General features: G+C 41.0%; 1 protein-coding gene across 8 annotated transcripts in view; it reads right to left on the bottom strand.

Annotated features, from left to right (window-relative positions):
• Nucleotides 1–24,118, bottom strand: part of AFF1 (AF4/FMR2 family member 1) — a 192,672-nt gene extending 168,554 nt beyond the window's left edge. For 3 of the 8 annotated variants that reach the window (XM_045819943.1, XM_045819949.1, XM_045819947.1), the window contains exons 1-2: nucleotides 23,870–24,118; nucleotides 12,213–12,289 (exon numbers count right to left, since the gene is read on the bottom strand). In XM_045819943.1, the coding sequence (XP_045675899.1) occupies nucleotides 12,213–12,250 (38 nt within the window). In that variant the 5' untranslated portion in view covers nucleotides 12,251–12,289; nucleotides 23,870–24,118. Of the gene's footprint in view, nucleotides 1–2,080; nucleotides 2,100–2,197; nucleotides 2,266–12,212; nucleotides 12,290–23,645; nucleotides 23,678–23,869 lie in introns of those variants that run through there. The other 5 variants (XM_045819950.1, XM_045819951.1, XM_045819945.1 and 2 more) reach the window with 5 other exon arrangements.
• Between the last annotated feature and the right edge of the window lie 1,953 nt (nucleotides 24,119–26,071).

Genomic DNA, 26,071 nt, shown 5'->3' with positions numbered 1-26,071 from the left:
CAGAAGCAGTGTCAACCAGCAGTGCCTCCCACGCTCTCACCATTCTCACCAAGGGAACGGAAGGCCTGAAATACCCTCGTATCTGTATCAGAGAACACCTCAGCTACAGGACAGCAGCTCTCTGCCCACTCCCTGGGGACAAGCTCCCCTCCAGCTGCGATCTCTGCTCCTTTCTCAAGTCTCACAACTTGTTTGGAAGATACACCCAGAAGGTGATTACCAAACATTTGGAAAGTCAGTAAACACATTAGAATTCTTCAGTGCCCAGAGCCTTACTAGTTACACTCAGGTTACAAAGGGCAGCTTCTGACCTCCAGTTGTTTAAAATCCGTTTAGGACTTGGACTGACAGCAATGAAGAAGCCACGTGAAAAAACAGCGAGCTACACTTGATGGGGAGCTGCGTATACAAGGAACGGAGTTGACGGAAGGGACCTTCAGTTGCAGGGTTGAATTTGGAGAGCGGTTTCTAAATCTTGGTTCCATAAAATGCTAGATTATTAGTGTTAATAACAGTGCTAACACGATTGCTTTCAATGTAAACATGAAACGTTAAATACTGTAAGCAGTTGCTTTCAACATAAACATTGAACATAAAATGTTCAAATACTGTAATTTTTTGTTAAAGGTTTTGTACATATACAAAGCCCTGTACTATATAAATGAAATGAATATTAATTTAAAACTTCAAATGTAAACTTACAAATAGCCTTTGGACTTCTTTAGGAAGTTCTAAGAATTTACTTAAAAACTGACCTCTTTCTGCAGTACACACTAAGAAAGTATTCCTCTTAACTTTGGGTGAGGAAGGAGCAGAATGGTCTACGCCCTTAGTCTTCCCAGAGAAACAGGGCTCGGAAATTCTGCCCCGTTCCAACAAAACGCAGCTGAAGCCAGAGTGCTTCAAACCTCAACCCTTAAGGATACCTGCGGGGCCACCACCGGCAGAGTGCATTGATCCCGAGTTTGAGTCTGGAGAAACTCAGGGTAGCGGTGGCCGCCTCCTGATAACCATAACAAAGGTCTTCCCCACTGTAAGGAGTCAAAATTCAAATGAACAGCAGTGCCACACTCACTACTAGTAAACCCTGTTTTCTTTTAATTAAAAAAATTTAGAGGTCATCCCGCAGCTTTGTTTACAAGTAATGAGTCCCGCAGCCCCCATTTATCACCCCTGGAGATGCTTTCACACTTTGATGTGAAAAGAGTCAGGGCTCATCGTGATCTCAATGACCCCAACAGCGGTCCTTTCATTTGCAAAAGAAAGCCCGGCCCCCCCCCCCCCCCCCCCGTCAGAAAAACTGTCAGAAAAAAATCCATTGCCTTTCCTTCAATGATTTATCAGAGATGGGGGAGAGAAGCTGGCTTTTAGACAGCTTTCCAGCAGGGGTTCCCAGAACACCGGCCCCCGCCCCAGGCATTCGCCGCCTTTGCTGGCGCTTTTTGCCCTAAATGCCCCTTTCCCCAATCCCACTGTTCATGAAGGACAGCTTTCTCACTTCAAGCCATCCCACCAGAAAGTGCGCCCTCTCTCTCTCTCTATCCGTGCCCTCCTTCCCCTCTAAGCTTTCCTAGAAAGTGCAAGTGGCCAAACATTACTTGCACTTTATTGTGTAGGTGTCAGTCCCTTAGGGCACCTCTCCAGGGCGAGGGATGTACCAGCCCTCTAACTTGGTCATAACAGACACGACCATTCCAACACAGTCATCTCACAGACACATTCCCCATCTTTACCAGTCTCTCACATTGAAAGGAATTGAATGTTAAGGAAGCTTTCAAGGAAGGATGATTTAAAGATTTTTGATGTATCTAAAAATCAGGGTAGTAGTCAAAGAATATAAAGGTGCACAGCAGTAGTAGAAAAATTTTCCAAGTAAATGTTAGAAATCAGAATATTACGGACTTCAAAGAGTATACAGCTCACACGTGAATTTCCCCAAAGTGACACACTGTGGGTACCAGCACCCAGATCAAAATGCCGAACACCACCAGCACTGCTGGACTCCTCAATTATTTTTAGCAAAAAGACTTATCTTGAATCCAACTGAGCTTAGAGCTAACTTCTATTCGACAGGAAATACCTCGGACAGAGCCTCAGGGATTCTCAGCCTCAGCACTACTGCCATTTGGAGCCAGAAAGATCTTTGTGGTGGGCCATCCCATGTGTTGTATGATGTTTAGCAGCATCGCTCACTGACCTCTCCAGGCACTGAATTATGACAATTATAAACTTCTTCAGACATTCTCGGAAGCCGACTCCACCACTCTGCAGGATAAAATTATTCCTGGTAAAAAGAATGCTCTGATCAACTAACCCCCACCCTAGCTCCAACCAATCAGAAGAGACTTTGACCCTGAGCATGACCTTGACCAGGACCCTAACTCCCTCGGTCACCATGATTAATGATTTTCCCCCACCCCCTAGAAGCCATCAGAGAGCTTGAATATTAGCTCACCTGTCTAGGCATGGGCCACTTCCTAAAAATAAACCCTTACTTTCTCTGCTGCTATATGTATACAGCAGCAAAGAATATGTGTTTGTACATATATGCATATATATATATATATATATGAACAAGTTATATATAAGAACAGTTACACACATAATTAAGAGGCAGCAAATAGACAAATCCACAAGGTAAGACATACATTTGAATCAGCTTTTTCAACCAGTCACTGCCCCCTTCAAAAAAAAAAAAAGAGTAAATGTTCTAGATTAAGACTCAAGAAACAGAACTTAATGAAACATATGTACTTTGGTTTGCTTGAACCAGGATTAAACAATGTTAATAGACATTTTAAAACAGTTTGGACAGTTTAGATATGGTCTAGTTACTAGATGAATGCAAAACGTTAATTCTATTAGGTAGGAAGACTGATAGGCAGTTATATAGGAAAATAACCATTTTTTTAGAGATGTGAATAAATATACAGCAGTGAAAAATAGATGTCTGGGATTTGCTTAAAACTATTTCAGCAAAGAAAAATAAGAAAAAGAATTTTTAAAAGTGGCAAAATACTGAAAAATGTTAAGTCTGGGGAAAGTGTTGAAGGTTAATGAAATATTCTTTCTACTTCTACTAAAGTGTATTTCTATGATTTAAAAAAATTTTCTTTTAACGTGAAGAAAAAGAACCCTGGCTGGTGTGTGTCAGTGGATTGAGGATCGGCCTACAAACCGAAAGGTTGCTGGTTCAATTCCACGTCAGGGTACATGCCTGGGCTGCAGGCAGGTCCCCAGTTGGGGGTGTGCAAGAAGCAACCAGTCAATGCTTCTCACACATTGACATTTCTCTCCCTCTCTTCCTCCCTCCCCACTCTCTAAAAATAAATAAAATCTTTTAAAAAATAAACTGAAGAAGAAAAAAGGAGATAGAGAATAGGCAAGAACTTTGATTAAGTCTATATTAAATTAGGTTATTGTGGCCAATCAGGGCCAATATTAATTAATTCTATGTTGTTGCTACAATGCCCAAGGTGTCTCTTTCTCTCTCTCCCCCTTTAGACTCACTCTTCTTTTTAACACATCTTGGACCACATCATGCTTTCAATAGCTTTAATAAGACCACTTCAGCCCTGTCTGGTGTGACTCAGTGGATTGAGTGCCAGACTGCAAACCAAAGAGTCACCAGTTCAATTCCTTGTCAGGGCACGTCTGGGTTGCAGGCCAGATCCACAGTAGGGGGCACACAAGAGGCAACCACACATTGATGTTTTCCTCTGTTTCTCCCTCCCTTCTTCTCTGTCCAAAAATAAAGTCTTTAAAAAACAACAACAAAAAACCTGTTCTCTATACCCATTAACATCTTACCAATGTAAACATGCAATCCAATGTCTACTGTTTTAAAATCAATTTAAAGCAACAAAAATGGTGTCACTCTGCATTGCAGATTATGAAGAAGGCATCATAATCTGTTGGTCAAAAGCAGAAATGAAAATGTGCAATGCCTCACATGTTAAATGTTATTTAGTGTAGCAATCAGAAATTTTCCCAACCAAAGCAAACCAGTCACCCAGGATTCCCTACAATCTGCTTGACAATTCAGCTATTAACTTCTCCAGGTTTTTGCTTCCTTTAGTACAGTGAAGCCTAGTACCATCTAACCTGACCACTTTCCAGGTTTACCATAGGGACAGAAACAAAACTCCAATTCTGAAATAATGTCCTCCCTGCTTCTGAAAAATAGGAAGCTGGAGCTGAAATTCTCTTTTTCCTACCACTTTTTCAGACTTGCATGAGGCTGACTACTACAGCTTCAGAAGAAAACGATTTGTAAATGAAGCCCTTCAAAAAGAAGAAAAGTTCTTCCCCAAATCTGAATAGTATAAAATTAGTGCCCCTACTCTCTTTCTGATCCACCATCATGGACCAAAGTGTCACCTAAAATGACAGAATGCCACCTACCTGGACTACTGTCCATTTTACTAAAGGTACTATATAAATATTAATTCATTCTCTTTCAACTCCCAGCATTAGTAGAGTTCCAGGCTGAAGGCAAAGAGAAAAACCATGTGCAAAGAAACCTGAAACCAACCCATAGGCACACTGACTTGTGAACTTTGAATACTCTAACGATGACTCTAAACATAAGTCCACCTTACAAGAAAATAATTCCACTCCTAGATATCTACCCCAAAGAATGAGAACATATTTGAATGAGTGAAAACACATTATCCATAACAGCCAACAAGTAGACACAACCCAAATGTCCATAAACTGGTGAACAGTAAACACAACATTGAAATACCCATACAGTGGAATATTTGGCAATAAAAAGAAATGAAATATTGACACATACTACAACATAGACAAATGTTGAAAATCTTGTGCTAAGTAAAAGAAGCCAGTCACAAACAACCCCATACTATACGACTGCATTGATATGAAAGGCCCAGAACAGGCAAAAGTATCAAGTAGATTAGTGTTGTCTATAGCTGAAGGCAGAAAATAGGCAGTTGTGTCCACTGGGGATGCAATTCTGAAGTTGGATTGGAGAGATTGTTGCCCAGCTCAGCAAATTTACAAACAATCATTGAAGTGTGTACTTAAAATGGCACAAAAGTTATATCCAATAACCTGGTTTAAAAAAAAAACAACAACAGAGGGGCTGTGCAGGGTGGAGGGGAGTGAAGGGGGGGAAATGGGACAAGTGTAACAGCATAATCAATAAAATATATTTAAATAAAAAAACTGTGATACACGGTAAGAAATACATTTTATATTGTAACTGCGGACATACACTCAAATTTATATATACTATACTGGCTCATAGTTCCATTTGTTTTTTTGGTTTTTGTTTTTAATAAATGTTGGTCACTACAAAAACAAAAACAAAAAAAAACTATTATGTTGTTGCTTGCAGAAAAGGCAATACTACGCAGCAGGGTTTTCTTGTACTTTGTGATTTAGGACAACCCCATAGCCAATAATAAATGTAAAACAGACCACAGTGAAACTTGTAAGTGTGTCCACATGTCCTGCAAATGAACACACTCTGTGTTTTGTTTTTAAGGATCTGTTTCCTCTAATGGTCAGCTTCCTCTGAATGCTACTCCTAGTGTATCTCACTAAGGACTCCCTTCAATCCAGGGTCTCCTCTAAACAAAGCCTTTCCCCTCCAAGTAGAATTACAGAAGCTACTAACTACCCTGAAACCCATACGATCAAAAGAGTACTGCACTTCAATAACTTATTGAGGATTTATGATATACTAGGCCTGGCAATAAGTATTTAACATACATTATTCTCCTTATCGCCATTAAAAAAAGATTTTATTTATATTTTTAGAGAGAGGGGAAAGGAAGGAGAAAAAGAGGGAGAGAAACATTGATCGGTTGCCTCTCCTGCTCCCCAAACTGGGGACCTGGCCCACAACCCAGGTATGTGCCCTGACCGGGAATCAAACCACGAGTCAAACTGGGAATCAAGCCGGTGACCTTTCAGTTTGCAGGATACTGCCCAGCCCACGGAGCCACACCAGTCAGGGCTATCCCTATTTTAATGAGGCTTTAGAAGTTGAGCAATTGACCCAAGTAACCAAAGCGTCAGAGATCTAAATAAATACAAGCTGTCCTGCTCAAACCCCACACTCGACCTTGCTGTATCACATATGTACTAATAGATCAAATGGATTTTACTGGTGAAATTACTCACTATTTCTACAGTTTAATCTAAATTTTCCAAAATTAAACCATTTCTTTGAGAAGTAACTATTTCTGAAAAAGATTTTCTCAGGTCTGGGGCAGTAAGTTTATAATCAAACTCTTTTAAACTGATCAAACTGAGAACATACTACATATGACTATGACATCCTTAATAGTTAGGAACCATTTTCTAAAATAACGGGAAATAATGAGTTCTGTGTACAAAATGTGAATGCACTTGTAAATCAGGGCTAAAATGACTTTCTTGGGAAATACAGGAAACCTCCCCAGTTTCCCCGCTCAGGATTGCAGGTGTGGATTATTTACAACACCCAGGCCGGTCTCAGTTTCAGGAAAACAAGGCCTCCAGACATTAACCTCTCTAGTAAGCATCTGGAAGTTAGGCCCTTGATTTACTCACACACAGAAGAATCTGTCTATATAATAGGTGTTAATCAGCTTAACACCTTGTAGCTTCCTCACTAATTGAGGACTCTTCTCAATTAGAGTTACACATTGTTTCCGACTCTCCGGGGAAGGAAAACTACCAGGACTACCTATAGTGATATGATTCAAGATTCACAAAATTCAATCCCTCAGATCTCCCCAAATACTAAGAAAGGATATCAACAGATCTCTTCAAACATTTACAACACTTAATGGCAGAAAACAATAAAATTATGTCCCCAAAATCTGGTGGCATGGCTTGAAATACAATTTCTGTCATTCTTATGTTTTATCTTCACATGTTTTCCCCCAATCATCAAGTAAAATTTTTCCCAGAATGTATCCAGCTTTATTTTCTGGCTTTGCTTACCTGGCCTCAATTTTAGAAGACTGTAATTTCACACACACTTTGTAAAACCTAATTTTGAAAATAATATTGAATGTAAACTGTGACTGAAAAAAATTTTAAATTTAATTTTAGTTTCAGAACTCCAGTAAGTAAGTGAGAGATTTCAAGCAATAGGTACAGAAGTGTGAGAAGGAGAACGAGTTAGTGGTAAAAAGGCAGGTTCTCTCTTTCAGTAAAGAAAAAGAAAAGTAATTAAAAAGTCCAGGAAGTCTTTGACTTTTGGTTTGGAGGTGGCCGAGGTGCAACTTGCTTCAGTTGTGCTGAATCCAGGTTCATCCAACAGCAGCCGCCTCCGCGGTGCACTGAAGTCAGCGAGATCAAAGTTGCGCCTGAAGGGCACCAGTGGGAAAGTAGGTGCCATGTCCGCCCTGGCCCCCAAGTGTGACCCCCTGGTTGGTGATGACATTGACAGAGCAACCAGTGATGGGAAGGTCTGAGGACGGCAATGAAACTGACCATCCAGAACAGACAGGCCCAGACGGAGGCAGTGCCTTCTGCCGCTGCCTGACCATCCAAGCCCTCAAACCAACACCAGGAGACAGAAAGAAGCCACAAAACGTTAAGCACAGTGGGAATGCCCTTTGGATGAGACTATCAACACTGCCTGACAGATGCGGCACTGACTTTTAGGAGAGAGCTCTCTGGAGCCATTGAAGAGGCCCTGGGGGCTGCGTGGTCTGTGGCCGTGGTGCTGACGCTGCCGCCCTCGTGACCTCATACAGCGAGGCCACAGGGGTGCAGGGGAGGCCCGGCCAGTTAAGAATGACACTGGCTGGGAAATGGAAATATTTGAAAATATTTCAAATATTTGAAAACTGAATAATTGAAAATATTCCAATTAAAGATCATTTGACAACAACAACAAAAACAGAAAACTCCAGGAGAAACAAAAGAACCTTTCAAAGATCAAGCAATTTAAAATGTGGCATTAATTTAAACAATTTACCCAGCAAAAGGTAAGAGTTCATTTGCCCTAATCAACATGAAACTTCTCTCTCAAGTGGTATTTGGGTTAACTTTGAATCCACAGAGGAGAAATGATGCCCTAAATATTAGTTTGCTTCCAGTTCAAAATGATGTAAATGATGCTGATTGGGTTTTCAACATTTATTGTCGATTTTAAGACAAAGCTTTCAAGGGCCCAGATAACTATAAAATGTGCTATCAACCTGGACAATTTAAAACTAAAAGCAGAGCTAATAGTTGAAGGGCAGAAGATAGAGAAGTGAAAGAGTGGGAATAATTAGATTATCATATTAGACTATGGAAGTTGCTGGAAAAATAAAATTTAAAAAAATTTAGCCCCAGCCAGGTTGCTCAGTTGGTTGCAGTGTTGCCTGTACTGACTGGGGTTTCGGGTTCAGCCCCCAGTCAGGAAACGTACCTAGGCTGTGGGTTCAGTCCTGGCTGGGGCATGTATGGGAGGCAATAAATCGATGTTTCTCTCTCACACTGACCTCCCTCTCTCCTCCCTCCCCCACCCCTCTTCCTTGCTCCAGGGAGGATTTTTAAAAAAATAATAAAATGAATAAAATTTAAAATTGATTATATAACATGTCAATATAGTATGTTAACATAGAATACATTTTTTAAAAGATTTTATTTATTTAAATTTATTTTATTTTATTTTTTTAGAGAGGGAAGGGAGGGAGAAAGAGAGAGAGAGAGAGAAACATCAATGTGCAGTTGCTGGGGGTCATGGCCTGCAACCCAGGCATGTGCCCTGACTGGGAATTGAACCTGCGATGCTTTGGTTCGCAGCCCGCACTCAATCCACTGAGCTAAGCCAGCCAGGGCAAGAATACATTTTTATTATAAAGATTTTTAATGTTAAAGACATTTAAATTTACAAAGTATAAACATTAAAACATCAAAACTGAATAGAAAACCTAAAACAGTATAGTGTATGAGTATGGTAAATAAAATTCAAGAATAAGCAAAACAAATCCATGGTTTTACAGGTTAGCACAGTGCCAGACTGTGAGGAAGGTGGGAGCTGAAAGGGACCGGCAGGGCTCTGGAGAGATGGTGGTGTCACTTGATCTGTTACACAAGTGTGTTCACTTTGTGAAAATGCACTGAACTGTACTAATATGTCCATCCTTTTCAGTTTGTTATACTCCCCAAAACAATATTTAGAAAGAAAAAAAGGAAGGGGAATGGAAGGAAGGTGGGGGGAAATATAAGTGCTGATAAATCTGGAAATCACAGAATAAGCCTATTATTTATAAGAACTAAAACAAATACTGTTTTTACACATTGCATTCATATTCTGTCCATGCTGGTGACTTCTGATAGCCTTGAACAAAGTAGGGGTTCACACTCAGACTTCCATTCAGTTTGAGTGATTAGAACTGCACCTTCAATACACATCTGTTTCCTTTAAAATATGTGCTAGTCCAGGAACAGTGCCACATAAATTTGATGTTTTCTTCTGAACTACTAAGATTAAAGCCTATCATGATTAAGCATTCAAACAAGGGAGCTGTTGGTATATATTAAAACCAGAGCTACAGTCCTGGCTGGTGTGACTCAGCAGATTGAGTGCAGGCCTGCGAACCAAAAGATCGCTGGTGGGATTCCCAGTCAGGGCACACGCCTGGGCTGTGGGCCAGGATACCAGTTTGGGGCCTGCGAGAGGCTGTTGCCTGTGTGATGGATGTTTCTCTTGCACATCAGTGTTTCTCCCCCTCTCTTTCTTCCTCACTTCCCCTCTATCTATAAATAAATAAATAAATAAATAAATAAATAAATAAATAAATATCTTTAAAAACAATTAAAAACAGCTCCATTTAGGATTCCCCCTAGCTTATCACTTCTACTGGTATTAAAATTAAAAGCAGCACATCAGGGAGATAAATGTAGACAGATAAATGTAACAAATAATAAAAGCAGTTCTGTAACTGCTAGAATGTTACTACAAAGGGCAGTTGCCTATTTAATTAGCAACAATAGAAAACATGTAAATAATAAAATACAAAATATCTTTTAATTTTGCCACAGATAATACTGTTTTTCCCTATTTTTGTTTGTGTTTGTTTTTTTTATAATACTGACTTAACTGGTCCTACCAGAAATTATATTGGATGCAATGTCAACTACTAGAAATTTCTGAAAAATCCGATCTCCACAAAAATCTTATAATTGAAATTTAAAATTTCTTCATCCCTATAGTTAACACCCATCTGAAATTTAGATTCTTTTGTAGGAAGGCCCATATTTAATATTCTATAGAATTCAACAATCCCTAATTGATGAATTCAAAGGGACCCTAACCAAAATGCCAACAATAATTTTGCTAGAAAATAATGACTTCAGAGAATACAAGAAAATGTAATCAGGTGTAACTAGCTATGAAAATCCTAAAAATGAAAAGTACTGTCAAAGAATCTGCCTGACTATTGGGATCTATAAAAATAGAATAAAATAGTATGGCACTATTGCCAGAGAAACAATCAAGGGAACTATAGTCCAGCGATAGATTCAAGAATGTGATGGGATTTAGATATGGCACTCAGATAAATGGAGAGAAGACAGATGATTTAATAAATGAGGTTTAAAACAATGGGCTAGCCATTTGCCTTAAAAAATGTTTTCCTAACATTCCCTGGGCTTTTTCATTTTCTTAATATGGAAATTAATATGGACATTTGCAACACATACTTTACACTAAAACTAATTATAGGAAGATCAAAATACTACACAATTGCAGGCAAGTTAAGAGGGCTAAGCAGCTAACTAAATGTGAATCAAGCTGTGTGGGAATTGCAGTGAACCAGAAAACACCCGTGCTTTCCAAACTTTTTTTAACAATATATAGAAAATATCTCTGGGGCAAGCCGACATCCAACAGATGGCTGCAGGAGGAAATCAGGTGGGAATTCTGGTTGGCCTGTAGGCTGAGAGGAAATCATTGTCTTAGCACCCCTGAAAAATACTGATGACACATCACTTGGAAAGTTCTGAATTAGAAAGCTCATGCTTTGTCTAAAAGAGCAATAGCTCTTTAATCGTGAATGTTTCTATATGGCAACACATGACCGACGTTAAACCTTGAATTTCTCAAGAGAAGATAGAAGTCTAGATTGTTATGTAAAAAACATGGGCATATATACCTCTTTAGGACATGTGAGGGGCGGAACAAAAGCCCATCTGTTGGCCAGATCTATCCCATAGGCCACCAGCTTACAAATTCTGATTTAAATGCAAAAAAAAAATGAAACAATTCAAGCACCACAGAGAACACATGACATTATTTTTAGTCTTGGAGTAGGAAAGACTCAAGCACAATCAAAACCAGAATGCATAAAGGACAAGACGTTTAACTACATAAAAATGTAAAACGTATGTGCAACCTGACATGACGAACAAGCCCAAAGACACATGACAACAGTCTCCCCCCAGGCGCTAACAGAACGCGGACTGCTGCAGCCTGGGTCACACGCCTTCTTCTGTGGGGGAGGAGAGGGCACCACATGTAACAACAGTACCAGAGTGACCTGGAATAAAGAGTTTCTTAAATGAACAGAGAGAGGGAGGAATGAGGAAAACACCCAGGATGGACAGGCGCCATCATCTATTACTGCTCAGTAAATATTAATTAAGTTTGAGTCTACATGTCTCATGCTTAATATGTTTTGGGGTATCTACTAGTATTTTAAAAACCTGATCAGTGTTATTAGAATTCTTCCTGGCTATAAAGTGAATTATTCTTAATAACTGCTTCAGAAAGTGAATATGCACCCCCAAATCAACACTGCTCATATAGTATATGCAAGAAAGCAGTTAACTGTATGTGCAAAGTTGGACAGAAAAATGTGAAAGTCAGAAAATGCAATGATGAGAGAATTTCCTCCTTCAAGTTTCTCATGATAAGATTGATTTCATCGCAGTATTTGTTTTAACACATGATGAACATGTGCACATTTCCCAAATCAGCGCTATATGAACCAGTATCTTGAACACTGAATTACGATTTTGATCTAATGTAATATCGACATGTTTAAGAAATGAGTTATACTAGATTTGAAGTACTAGAATTAAAGAAAGCATGTAGCCAGTCTAAGAGGTTTGACTTCATGTAGAGAAAACAACAATTTTCACACATTTTCATGCACCAGAGTTCAGAAGTTGCAAAAATAAAAAGGGGCAAATTTATTCTTTCAAAAATAGATTACAAATTTAAATATCTTTGAATCGCAGATTTTAGTTACCTGTTGCTGCTGCTGTTGACTCTTTCAGTAAACGCCATTGCTACTGCCAGTCAGTCAAAAGTGACAAGTCTATTCATCTGAAAGAGAAAAAGCTTGTGAATAGCAGTCCACAAGTAAACTCATAGGCATACCTGACCTGTAAGAAATGTTACTGGGGACAAAATTCAAAGTTCTCATTTGAATTTGAGAATGGTTCTTTACCAACTCCCAAGTTTCAGCTAGCATATATCAAAAGCGAAATGCACTTTTAATTTTGAGGCTGCGACTCAAAGCCATTTTAGCAAGAAAAACTGTCCACTAGTTTATCATGAGAAGGAGTAAAGAAAACATTCCCGTGTCTAATATGTGCCAAGCATGGTGTTAAACTGTTTTGAAAATGACATTTCATGTAAACATTACAATAAACTTGCAAGGTAGATACTAATGCCCCATTTTAGAGATAAGAAATGCTAACATTGAATTTTAAGTAATTAGCCTGAGATAATAGGTGTGTCAGCATCTTCACCAGAATCAGGAGGAAGAAAGGTAAAGTAGTCAAGAAAAAGGTAATCAACACTGATCTCTACATACGAGTTCAACACTTAATAAAATAACAAAGCCAGCCCCAGTAAAACCCAATCTTAAGATTTTACTTCCACCCATAAAAGGTGCTTAATTAATCCCCAAGGCAATTCTTGAGCATTTTCTCCTAACAGGACTGATTTCTTTATTTTTAAATCCAACCTGGGCAGATGGCCTTCCTACTACTTTGTGTATCTCTAGAAAAAACCTCTCTGTCTATAGTTAACACTATCAACAGCTGTTTCCTTTTCCCTTTCTTGTATGTGTTTGTAAATTTACTGCATTTATCCTAATTTGCTTTAAATAGTTACTATTATTTCAAACATCCTCAAGGCAAAGGGTATGTTACTATGTTATCTTATACAGATTTAACAAACTATTTGATACAAATGGAAACTCTACATGAAACTTGTAACAATTTTAGCTGCCTGCTATGTTTAAGAGGGTGTTATACTTTTGGCTGAGGTTGAAACACTAAACACAGTCCTTCAGCTCCACTCTGTCTCCTGATAAGGTCTTTTATCTCACCCTCTGGGAAATGAAAACTGCTGACTTGAAGGCTACGATGTTTCCATATGAGTAGATATCATTTGTTGCTCCTCTCTCCTCCCTGCTCCCCCAAAAGGAAACTTGGATGCTGCAAATGTTCTAATTAAACTCACACTGGGAAATCCCTGAATTGAGGTTGGTCACTCCTCCAACTGCCTATAGTGGCCCTAGGCAAGTTTCCTAAATTCTCCAACTCAAATCTGACCTCCCCCCAGTCTTATTCTCTCACTTTCCCTTTCTGAAACACACTTTTACTTCTTTCTCCCTCTCTTTTTCTATCTTCCCTTTCCTCCCCCCACCCCCGTCATTTTCTCTTTGCCTTCTAACCCATTTTTTCCCACCTACCCCCTTTTGCTGCCCTCTCACTTTCTCCTGGCATGCAGGGCTGGCGCACAGCAAGTGATCGATAAAATAGTTATTCATTTTGGCATTAACCTTCCTAATGCTGGGAGGGCTGCTGAAGAGCCTGTGACAGCAGTCTCCCACGCAACCCTCCCTGTGATGATGTCCCACTTGCTTGCAGCCCAACAACATTCACCCCTAGGGCCTGCTGGCAGAGAGTGAAAGGGCAATTTGGGCTGCTGAAGGCTGCCAACTTGAAACAGTGGTCCTTAGTAAATGTTTATTCATTTACCCACTGAGCCAAAAAATATTTCCTGAGCAGCTACTCTGAGCCAGGTACTGAAAACAAGAGAGTGAAGGAAACAGACTCACCACCATCTTAGTTTAGCCTCCAAACTACAGGAGGTAAAAAACAAAACATAGTATGTAGATGTTAAATACTAAAAGGTGCTATAGAACCCCAGTTGGTGGCGCTCAGTGGAATGAGCGCCACCTGTGAACCAAAGGGTTGCTGGTTCAAGTCCCAGTCTAAGGCACATGCCTGGGTTGAGGGCCAGATCCCCAGAAGGGGGTGTGCAAGAGGCAACCACACATTGATGTTTCTCTCCCTCTCTTTTTCCCTCCCTCTTTCCTCCCTCCTCCCTCTCTTTATTGATTTAAAAATAAATAAAATCTTTTAAAAATAAAAAAATTAAAGGTGCTATAGCACCTTTAAAAACAAAGTATAAAAAAACAAACAAAGTATATAGTGCCAGAGAGGAAATGAGGTAAGGCATTGCAATTTATATAAAGTGGTCCAAGGATGCAACAATTGCAGGAAGACTCAGAAGTGAGGAGCAAGCCATAATCTATAGTGAAAAATGGTCCAGAGCTCTGGTAATAAGAATGTGTCAATGCAGACTCACCATCTGTAGCAAATACACCACTCTGGTGGAAGATGCTTATTATGGGGGAAGCTGTGCATGTGTGGGGACCGGGAACTCAATGGGACATCTCTGTGCCTTCAGCTCAAATTTGCTATGAACCTAAATGTGCTCTAAAAAGTCTATTTTTTTAAATGGTCCTAAAGAAGGACAAATCTAAGACTGACTACAGGATTCAGCCAAACCCCTGGGTGCCATCACTGGCTTGTTGGATGGTGGGTGGAGTACAACAAGAAAGAGACATTTTCTGAGGGATCTGGCCCCTGGCCATAGCTCGAGACTTGTCTGTGCAACTAAAATTCATAACTTTGCTGAAGGCATGGGGAAAGGAGGCTGAATCACTGAATTATTGACTATCTCAGGTAAGTCTCACAGAAAGACTCAATTTTGCCCACAAAAGGCTATGTAGGCACTGGTGTACAAGCTGCTCAGCTGCATGGAGTAGCTGTGCAACTCAGATACAAGGTCAGGTTGCAGTGGACGCTGGCTGTGGTTGGTATTATCCAACCACCTCTAAGAAAGAAAATTTGTATATATCTCAGTTCAGCAATTCTCCTCCAAAGTATCTTTCTTAAAAATATAGTCACAAATCTACCAAGAGGCAAGCACAATAAATTACTGTTTAGGTAAGAAGAAAATGTAACAATGTAATACATACCAACACAGAAATAGCTAAATCCACTAGGATACCTCACAATATGCAATGGAACATCAAAAGAGCAGGTTTATCCAAACAAGATGCTGAACAAAATGCATATTGTGTGTTGGGGGGAGGGGAGAGCACAATGTGAGCCACTCTGTTTAAAAAGAAAATGCTTCATGTTTATGTTTAGGTGTAACACTCGCACACACACACAAGCACGCATGCCGTTATGCACAAAGCTTACTAGTAGCTTTTCTGAAAAAGTGCACCTTTTATTCTTTATGCAATGAATGCTTTATTACCTGTGTAAACTTTTTCTCTCTAAATATGGGGGTTGGGGGAAAATGCACTGGTTTATAAATACTGAAACCAGGTCTTCCTGAAGTTTTCAGAAATACATTTTTGTATTATTTTCACTAAATTATAAAAAAATGGAATAATAAATGGTGGAGGTTCAAAATCCTCCCACTTAAAAAAAAAGCAGCGAAGCCACTAACCTGGCTCTTATTTAAACACAGGACAGTGCTACATAGCAGGCAGAGACTAGGCTGCAGTGCAACTGGTGAGCACTTTGGGCAAGTGAAGACCTACCGGGCTCAGTGCGATAGAAAACAGCCTGTTTTACAGTTACTAAGAAGAGAATTATATAATTTAGCTAACATACTGACACATCATAGGTATTAATACATAGCAGCTCTTGTTATTTATGTCAGCAGTGTCTACATTAAATTTTACGTAAGTGAAACAGACTATGTTTCATTTAGAAAGGTGCCTCACCAGGTCTATTTAAGTGACCCTTCAGTGGTCCTTCCAGTCTCTTGCAATGCAGATTTACTCAGAAATAAAAATGTTCTGTATATCAAACTATTTTTCTCCCCCAAATAGCAGGTAAAGAGTTCAAGTAAAAAAAAAATAGTGTTATAGATACATCCCACACACATATAATTACAAAGAAAGAAAAAGGGGAAGAAGAAATGCAAAATATGACTCAGGATATTTTAAAATATTCTGTTCTAGGTCATTAAGTGCCTCCTGAAGCTCGCACATTCCAGGGCACCTCCTCTCAGGTGTCTTTTTTTATGATGTGTCAGATAAAGGCCTGCTTTACAACCCGCTAGCTACATGACCTCAAGAAAATACTGTTTTTCTCTAGGGTCTCAGCTTTCTCATCAGCAATATGGAGATTCATGGGGTTGCTGCAGGGTTAAATAAAATGTTTGTAATATTTTTAGCATAATGCCCAGTTCATGGTCAGCTCTCAATAAATGGCAGTAGTTGTTCTGGTTATTTTTCTGCCAACCAAAACACATGCTCTGGAGAATTCACACATTAGAGAGGCTTTTAAACTGAACAAGCAGCTAGGTGGGTTTCAAGGCCCCAAGACTGTGACCCAGTTTCCAAAGGAAAATATGAGGACAATAACTGTCTGGTGGCCAGTCATTGGTGGACTTGTCAGGAGTCCCTGGTCAGATTTATTTCCCTTCCCCTTCCCCACACATACCCTCCAGGAATAACAGTCTCTGGGTAATAGGCAATGTGTCAGAGGTGAGTCATGGGTCACACTGTTTTCATCTGAATTTTCCCAGGGGCTCCAAACTGACCGGATCACCTACAATTCCTTCAGCTCTCCAATGTTCCAAGGAGCTCCCAAGCTTAGAAATTTATAATGGAATACAATGGCCCCAACTATCTCTTCTCCACTTCAAATATTTGTTCAAGGAGGCTCTGGCACTACCCCAAACCCAAACACACACCCCACATGTGTTTGCTCCTTCCCACCGTTCGAGCCTCAGCTCAGTGACGTGCTCCCTGATTACAACAGCTAACATAGCACAGTCGTGCCCTCAGCCACACCCTGCAACCTGTCTCCTCTCTATCCCATTACACTCTGTGTGGGTCAGGGATGTATCTCTCTGCAGGTAATAATTGCTTAACTAACAGAGGTTTATTATCATAGTTTTTGGACCATAAGACACACTTAGCCCACAAATTTGGGAGGAAAGGGGGGTGCATCTTATAGTCTGAATGTAGCTTACCTAACTCATTGTGGGGGGGGGCAGTGGCCTATGTTATTTATGTTATTAAATATTTTACCACATTTTTTGCTTCAAAAAATTTTTTTTTCCTATTTTCCTTCTCTAAAACCTTGGTGTGTCTTATTGTCCAAAAAATTTGGTACTTCTCCTGTAGCAAGTCCAGAAGACATTAGGTACTAGTATAGTTTTAGCTGTTCAGTGAGGCCATCAGGAACTCTGTCTCCTTCCACTCTGCCACACTCAGCATGTTGTCTTTATGCTTGTCACCTCATGGTACAAAAAGGTTGCTGACCTAACCCGACATCTGATCTACATTCCAGACAGGAAGAAAATGAGAGGATGTTGTGGCTATGCCTCTTTTAGTCAGAAAAGAAAAATCTTTCCCCCAAACTTTGGCTAACAATAAACTACAACAAGGTCACATGGCCTCGAGCTGCAGGGAAGATGGATAGATCAGGATAGAAATCATCATTGCTGGCTGAGAACAAACACAATCTGTCACCTGAGGCTGGGTACAATGTAGTCACAACCACAACTAAGGTTCTCTTAGCAACAACACCAACAACAAAATGGGAATGGGCATTTTTCTAAATAGCAGTGTTGGCCACCCATCTTTCCATAGTACTGAAATCTCTCTGAAATTAACTTACGCTAAATAGATGATAGATAGATAGATAGATGTTAATTGCTTATATTTCTTCAATGGAATGCAAGCTCCATGTCTAGCTTTACACATATATACCCAGAGTCTATAATTTAAGATAATTGGCTGTCAACTTTCTCATAATAGGCAGTTATTATAGGCACTGGAATACAGCTGGGATAGTCTAGGTTATGCTTTAGTAGCAAAATAACCCCAAAATTGCAGTGACTTGATAGAACAAAGAATTGTTTCATGCTCATTCTTTTTTTTAAACATGCTTTTTAAATAATTTATTTATTTTTAGAGGGAGAGAAACATCGATCAGTTGCCTCTTACATGCCCCCAACTGGGTATCTGACCCACAACCCAGGCATGTAACCCTGACCGGGAATCTAACCAGCGACCTTTTAGTTTGTGGGACAATGCCCAGCCCACTGAGCCATACCAGCCAGGGCTCATGCTCATTCTTTAGATCCATTGCATATTGGTGTGTTGAGATAGAGAAGAGGGTAAGGAGCTTTTCTCCACTTTGAGAAACCCAAGCTCTTGGAAGCCTCACTATCTCGAAATGTGTGGCTTCAGGGTTTGACAGTTGGGGTAGGGGGTCCTCATAAGAGCCACTGATATTCCTCAGCCCAGAAATACACATTACTCCCACAGACAGCCCAATGGACAGAATTAGTCACATAATTCTGTGTAACCATAAAGACGTAGAGAAACATGGGAGAGCACATGAATATTAGTATCTAAATGTTGCTGCCTCATTCCCCATGGGCTGATAAAATGTCATGTAATGTATTAGCCCTATCTTAGAATTTAGACCATTTAAAGAAGTTTCTTTATTGGTAAATCAATTATTTCATCCTATAAGATAACGGTTACCATTTGAAAGCACATTTTTCCCCCTTCAGGAGTAATAATAGGAAACATTTATATAGCACTTATGCTCTGCTCCAAATACTTGCCAAATCTTAGTACCTCTAGTCTACCCAGCTACCCAATAAGGAAGATACTTCTACATTCTTAACCCCACTGTATAATGAGAGCTAGTCCTCGTTGGGTCTGGGGCAGCAGCTCTATGTGTTGTACAAGCAGAGACGCCAAATGCCATTGTTCCAGACAATCTTTAAAGATTCTTGTACAGAGAACAGCCTTGGAAAATAGGGTGTCTCCTTCCAGAGCAAAGGACAACATGTTCACTGTCCACTGTCATCAAAATAACGTGTCCTTCTGGAGCAAAGGGCAGGCATGCTTACAACCCATTATAAAAGATTAGGGTTCCTTAAACTCAGGATTCCTCTCCTGCAATGCAACCCACTGTGTTTGCAGGTGTCCCTGGCTCTCTCCACATCTCCATTTGGAAACGTAGGGAACCAGTGTAAGAAAATGTTGACGCTCTGGCTACAGCTATTATGAGTTAGTAATAAAGTCATTCCCAGGAAGCCATGAAACTTGGCAGGGTAACTTTGTTAGCTTGAAAGTAGGGTAAAATTTCAGAGCCTTCAGAGTCCTTAACAAGAAGTCAAGTAATTTGTTAAGAGTCTGACAGCTAGTAGGTGGCATATCCAAGATTCAAGGCCAAGCTGTCTGGCTCAGAAACCATACTTCAAAATTCTCTGCCATACTATAGTAGTTCTCAAAGTGTAGTTCCAGAAATAACAGCATCAGCATTACCTGCAAACATGTTACAAATACAAATTCTTGGGCATTACCCCAGACCTGGTGAATCAGGAACTTGGCAGGAGAGGAGTAGAGATACATCTCTGCTTTAGCAAGCCTTCTGAAGATTTTTGATGCTTACTATAAGTTTGAAAACCACTAGTATACTGTATATATTCACTGACTCTATAAGAGTCAAGGAAATGGTATGGTTATATCCTGATTTATATAGGAATGTGAACTGACTCTTCATAACTTGTATAACACATTTCAAGCACTAAGGGAGATGGTTTACAAATCCTTGCATTAAATTTTAGGAAGGTAAGGATCTTTATCTGATGCAAATAAACACCATGTCTGTTTAATATGTCTGCATCACATTTTTCTTAGAAGTCACAAATATATATCCAGAATGCTAAATGAAAATACCTGCTTTTCATTCCTATAATGATCTGAAAGAATACTTAGCTAAGGGGAAACAATTATTTATATTTTAGAGTCAAGCTGTAATTCTTGAAAAACAGGAAACCACACATCAACACAGCCAACACAGTGTACCATAGTAGAAAGGGCACCAGGCTTTGAGTCATAGAGTCAAGTCACTTCTTCAACTCAATTTCCTGATGTTCAAATGGAAAATGAACTCCAACTTCAGAGTTGCACTGAGGCTTAAATGATATTTCATGTGAAAGCTGCTGGTAAACAGCTCTTGTGCTACATGAATACAAACTCCACCTGCATGGGCTCTTTCTCTTTCTTGATCATGGAGTTGTCACAGTTTTTCCTATGCTTAGAGTACTGTCTGGCACACAGAAGATGCTCAATACTTGTGAAGTATTAGGAATGGATATGAGGTATTATACTAATGATGTCATTGATTCTGCTGGACTCCACTTTTCACAGTAATCTCAGTCTTTTAATAGGAGAAAGACACTCTAACAAGAAATCCTTAGTCATGTTTAAAATAGGCCAGATAATTTTAAGAAAATCAGCTGATTTTCCTCCCCTGGAGAACCCTAGTGCAGGGGTTCTGTCCCAAGGATAAGACAGAAGCTGCTTTTAGCAACTCCGACGGCCGGAGGACCAGGCAGTTTCAAGCCCACACAGATTGCTGCGCACGTGTCAACCGCCAGGCACAGAGGACATGCACCAACAAAGAACTACATATTTCCCACTTGGTTCTGCAATGGGTAGAATTGTAATAAATGGAATACAGGGGTTACATAATCTATTTCAATAAAACCTGAGATTCAATTCCACGGATATTAAATAAGCTACAACTGTGTATAAAAGAGATAAGAGACTGCTAAAAAACCACTGCCAATTAAATATCATTCGGGAATAGACACCACTGTTGAATTTATAACTTAACTTACTTACAAAGCTTTGTATATCTATGGTAAAGGGAGTTTCTTAATTTGTACTCTCTCCAACATACTTTCTCAACCTCCTGAAAAATTAGTTAACAGTCTAGAGTCTTGAAATAGGGGAACTTTGGGCTTTTAGCTTCAACAGACATATCTAAGATAAGATAGCAAATGAATTCAAGTTGAAGGACAGTTTTCAGTGTGGGGCTCAAACAGTAAGGCGAACGTCCCTGTTATGTTGCCATTCCTAAGAGACATCTATCTGCAGGGCATGCTGTTCCCTGTGTACTTTCCAAATAGTTATATGTAAATTAGGTCTACCTTTTAAGAAGTGGAAGTACAAGTCTATCCCCACATTTGGAATAGTCAATTAACTTCAGAAAGGGTTATGCAATTTTAAAAAATGAAATAGCACAAATTACAGAATTGAGCATGAGACTTCTTTCACTGACCTCTTACAGCATATTGAAAACAAGTTTTTAATCATCTTTTCAACTCCCAAGGCAATATACAGTACTTTGTAGAGGTCAATAAAAAGTTACTTTTAGTTCAACCAACTCATTACAAAATTCAGTTAAACCAGATAGGAAACTGGAGAGACAGCCAGTCTGATGTAGTCTACTTACTGTCTTACAGCCTCTGTGAAATAGTGACTTCTGGTGGCCAAAAAAAAAAAAAAAAAAAAAGCAAGCATATAATGCATCTGGTAGGAGAAAGCAATGTTTAAAATCACCTGTGTTTTATTCCTGCCATAAATTCTCTCTCCTTGGATGATTCTGGAATCCTAACTTAACACATTATAATTCTTTGAAATTGCATTTGTCCAAAGTTGAAGAGTTAAGCAAAGACAAATGCCAAAGACACTAAAGAAATTCAGTTGCTAGTTAATAAGACATTAATTCTGATACATAACAATTCACTTTTTCCCTGCAAGTGGAAAGCAAAGAGTTCACAGTAATATATACTTGCAAGTCTCACATCCCCAGCCTCACCATCTATGTAAGTTATATTTAGAAAAAGAAAAGAAAAAGGGGAGAAAGTCCCCAATATCTAAACTCATTTTTTAAAGTCTTGTGTCCCACTCTTCAACACTTCTTTTTCTTAAAGTGACCAAATCTGTCTCAAGTCCTGTTCTTGATTCCCCTTTTCCTAAAATTACTTGAAGTCACATTGGTTTTCCTAGTTGTAAGTACTAGTTACCTATTCTCCTGCTTTCTCTCTTAGCCTCCCTTCATTCTCTTGGGTCATTTACCCCTTAAGTTCTCTCCATTCCTGTTCTGCACATGTATCTTTAAACATAATACTTTCCAACACTGGCAAGAGACACCTTTAAATTAACGCAGGCAAAACACCAGAATTTTAAACTCTCCTGTGATTTTATTTCCAGAATATCCTCTCAAGGTCTCCTTTCCACTAAAGATGAAAGGCAAGCTAAGGAAATACATTAGACAGAGGAAGTAAATACTGAAGCAGGGCCTTGCCTAGGTATTCTTCATCCTCTCAGTAAAACTAGACTCTGCAGTCCAAAGATCTTTTCTGTTTTTGTGCCTTCTACCCTCACGCCGAGTCTGACACGACACAGGTCTGGAAGAGATATCCACCGCCACCTGCCTTCTACAGCCCTGCAAGACCTTGCTCTGAAATAACCTCCATAAGCAAAATCCTCACACCTCTCAGGCAGCTCCCACGCCTGACGGTTCTGTGCCTCAGTTACTAAGCTCTTCTCACTTTGCTGCTGTTCCAGGGGACACTGACTAGGTCTTCGCCTTAATATTTACGGTTTTGCCTTGAAGGTTTAAAACACGTCTGGTTCCTCGATGGTATATTGTATCCCCTGCCTCGCGACTCCCACCTCCCACATGCACTGTCAGGTTAAAATTACCGCATCCCACCCTTAAAATACAAAACAAAACACTGTGTGCAAGGTTCTTCCTCTCCCGCTCCCACCCCCACCCCAGGCCCCCACGATGGGCTCCAGGAATTTTCAGACACACCTCCACCTCCGAAGCCAAGGGTCGGCCTGGGACCATTTGCATAACGATGTGGGGGTGTGGAAACTCCTAGACTGCAGGCCGAGTAGGAAATTATCAACATCCTCAAAGGCCTCTCGCAGCTTCTTTATCTTTACCATTACGTTAAGGGAAAGTACGATTCGCAGGACCCTCCAATTTCTCTCCTTTTTAATTCGCCCACCCTAGCGCTCGCAAAGTCGGAGGGCTCGCACACGGCAGTCACAGAGGATCAGCACCGAAGGAGAAAATTACCGGGAGAAATTAAGCAGTGCCACCGGCTCCCTCCGCCCCAGGAGCAAGTCTCTGAGGTGCCTTCAACTTTCGCCCTCCCTCTCTAAAGGCTGCGGGCCAAGGACACACACGCCTCCCTCTTAATCGCCATCAGCTGGGACTGGAACCACTCATCTCCACTAAGGCGCAAGGGGTAGGGGTGACAGTCTCGGCAGCAGAGGGGCTGGGGACGGAAGAGATCAAAGGGCCGCTTTCACCCGCCCTCGCCCCTCCCCACCCCGCCCTGCCCCACCCGGAGAAACTTCTGGGCTTCTTCTGTTACGCAACCCCGAGAGCAGGTTTGAACACCGAACGTCTTTCCGCTAGACGCGGGTCGCTCCGGCAGAGGTGGGGTTTGGGGAGGTGGGAGCGGGGCAGAAAAACGGGTCCCTTCCCTTGGTCCCCTCCCTGGTTTTCCTAGGAGATACCTGCCGCGTTTGGAAGTAAGGGCAGCGCGTTGGGAAGGGCGGTGAGAGCTCCGCGTCTCCGGAGGTTCGCACCGGAAAAGTGGGAAGGCCAGCGGCTTGAGTCAGCGTGCTGGGAAGCTGGCGGCGAGGCGGGGAAGAGCCTGGGCTTCCCAGAAGTCAGCGGCGGCGGTTCGGAGCCAGACTGACCCCTAGCCCGGGGGAGAGGGGCGCAGAGCTCCCCTTACCTTCCGCACCTCTAGTCCTTCAGTCCCGATCGTGCGCTGTCGCCGCCTCCTCTGTCGCCGGACCTGTTGCGGTGGGGAGGGGGCGCGGTGCGAAGAGTGCGGGGCGCTCCCGAGACTCGGCGGCGGCTCGCTCGGGACGCAGCTCCGGAGCTGCAGGGGCGAGGATGCCGCCGCCGTGCTGGCGACACCCGCAGGCGGCGGGCGAGTGCGCAGGGTCTCGCTCCTCGGCTCTCGGCTCGCAAGCTCCCAGCGCTGGTTGCCCCAGAACGCCCGGGACGTGGAGCCACCGCCTCCCCCCCTCCCCAAAGACCACACCCCCGCCCCGCCCTTCCCCCCTGGAGCCGTGCGGCCCTACTCCGCCCGGCCCACGCCCTCTAGCTGGCGCCACCCAAATGGCGAGGAACACTGCCGCCCTTCCCGGGAGACCCGTGGGAGGGTGGAGGGGAGCGGCAGCTCCGGATGGAATACTGCAGTGACAACCCCGGCAGCGTGGGTGACCCAGCTCCGGGCTGGTGGGGCTGGTGTGCGGTGCAAAAAGCCCAGGGTCAAGTTCTGACTGAAAGTGTCAGGGAGCCTTGTTGCAGTCTCCTAGTCAATTGAAACAGAATCTCTGCCCTTTAAAGGAGTTAATAACTAACATCTGGGGATCGTTCTACAGTTTCGAAAGGGCTTTTCACACACAGGCCTGTCTCATCTTCACAACAACCTTATAACGTATAAATTATTGCTGCCATTTCCCAAATAAAAAACAGCTGAAAATAAGTATGCCCAATGTCACAAGCTACGAAGTGGCCTGGGAATCAAGGTCTCCTGAATCCAGCCTTCAGGTTCTTGTTCTTCACCAGCCCAATCCCCAAAAATTCTAATGGTGTAGCAGCTTTGGTAAACAAGTGCAAAGGAAGAAGGGAGAGCTAAGAAGTCTGATTAAGATCCTTTCCGTGAACATACCAAGAAAAGCATCCTGTCATTTTCCTCCCTGAGATGCAGAAGTAGTACAACAAATGGCCCAGGTGGACATATTTCAAAAGCTTAGCAGCAATTCTCAACTTTTTCATCTCATGGCACAACAAAAAATATATGCAGAATTTTAGAAATTCTGCAGCACACCAAGAAATATTTTTGCCAACCTGGCAAAAAAAAATATAATTTTGATTCATTCACACCAGATGGCTATTACTGTATTAGCTATAGTCATTTTTAAATTTGACAATCTGAAGAAAATGAGGTGAGTGCCCCTGAGTAAATATAGTCAGCTATTGCATGTTTTAAAAAAAATTCTTGTGGCCCTCACTGGTGTGGCTCAGTGGGCTGGACTCCCTCTGGTACACCAAAAGGTCACTGGCTTGATTCTCCATCAAGGCAAGCATGGAAGATGTTTCCCTGCCTCTATTTCTCGCTCCCTCCCCCTTTCTAAAATAAAATATTTTTAAAAATTATTGACACACTAGTTGAAAATTGGTGGCTTAATGGTCTAAAATGAGTGAATTATTTGGATAAAAAAACCACTTTACTTAAATATAATACAATGTAAATATAAATTAATATAAAAATACCTCCTCTTTGCCCTTTGTGTTCTTCCCTTATTTATTTACTTATCTATTTATCCATGTTACTGTTGCATTACCCCTCGTTGCTCCTTCAGTGTCCACATGAATAGTGTTTTACTGAAAACCTAATCAGTACATATTTGCACTTCCAAATGAAACCCTTGGCTACTTGACTTAATTTCCCATGAATGGTTTTCCAAAATACAATTCTTCTCCCTACTCCTGATGCTCCCATAATGATACTACTTTGACTTACCTGAACAGCTGAAATAATTCAGGTGTCCCTGATGAAACCTCATGTCACTCTATGCAAGCTTCAGTGGCCACCCCTGAGCAGGGTGGGGAAGGAGTCGCTGGTGACATGGGTGTTTGTCCAACTTCTTCAGGCTTTCTAATAGAGGAGCTCTATCCTGATCATGACAAATATTTTAGCGTTTTGTTATATAACTAATATATTTCATTGTGAAATATATATAAGTATAGTAATATTATATAATCTGTAGGGTTTTATCTCTTCTATTTAAAACTTTTTCTTCTGTTTTACCATCCCATAATATCTCCTCATACCTTCAAACTATAGTCAATTTAGTAAATCATGTTGACAGTAGAGGTTTAGTAATTTTATTTTCCTGCTTTTGAAGCGGAATGATGTAAT

The sequence above is a fragment of the Phyllostomus hastatus genome, unplaced genomic scaffold (assembly GCF_019186645.2).
Source record: "Phyllostomus hastatus isolate PE091 unplaced genomic scaffold, TTU_PhHast_1.1 phas_scaffold_39, whole genome shotgun sequence".
NCBI lineage: Eukaryota > Metazoa > Chordata > Mammalia > Chiroptera > Phyllostomidae > Phyllostomus > Phyllostomus hastatus.
This window is presented reverse-complemented; position numbering and strand designations above follow the sequence as displayed.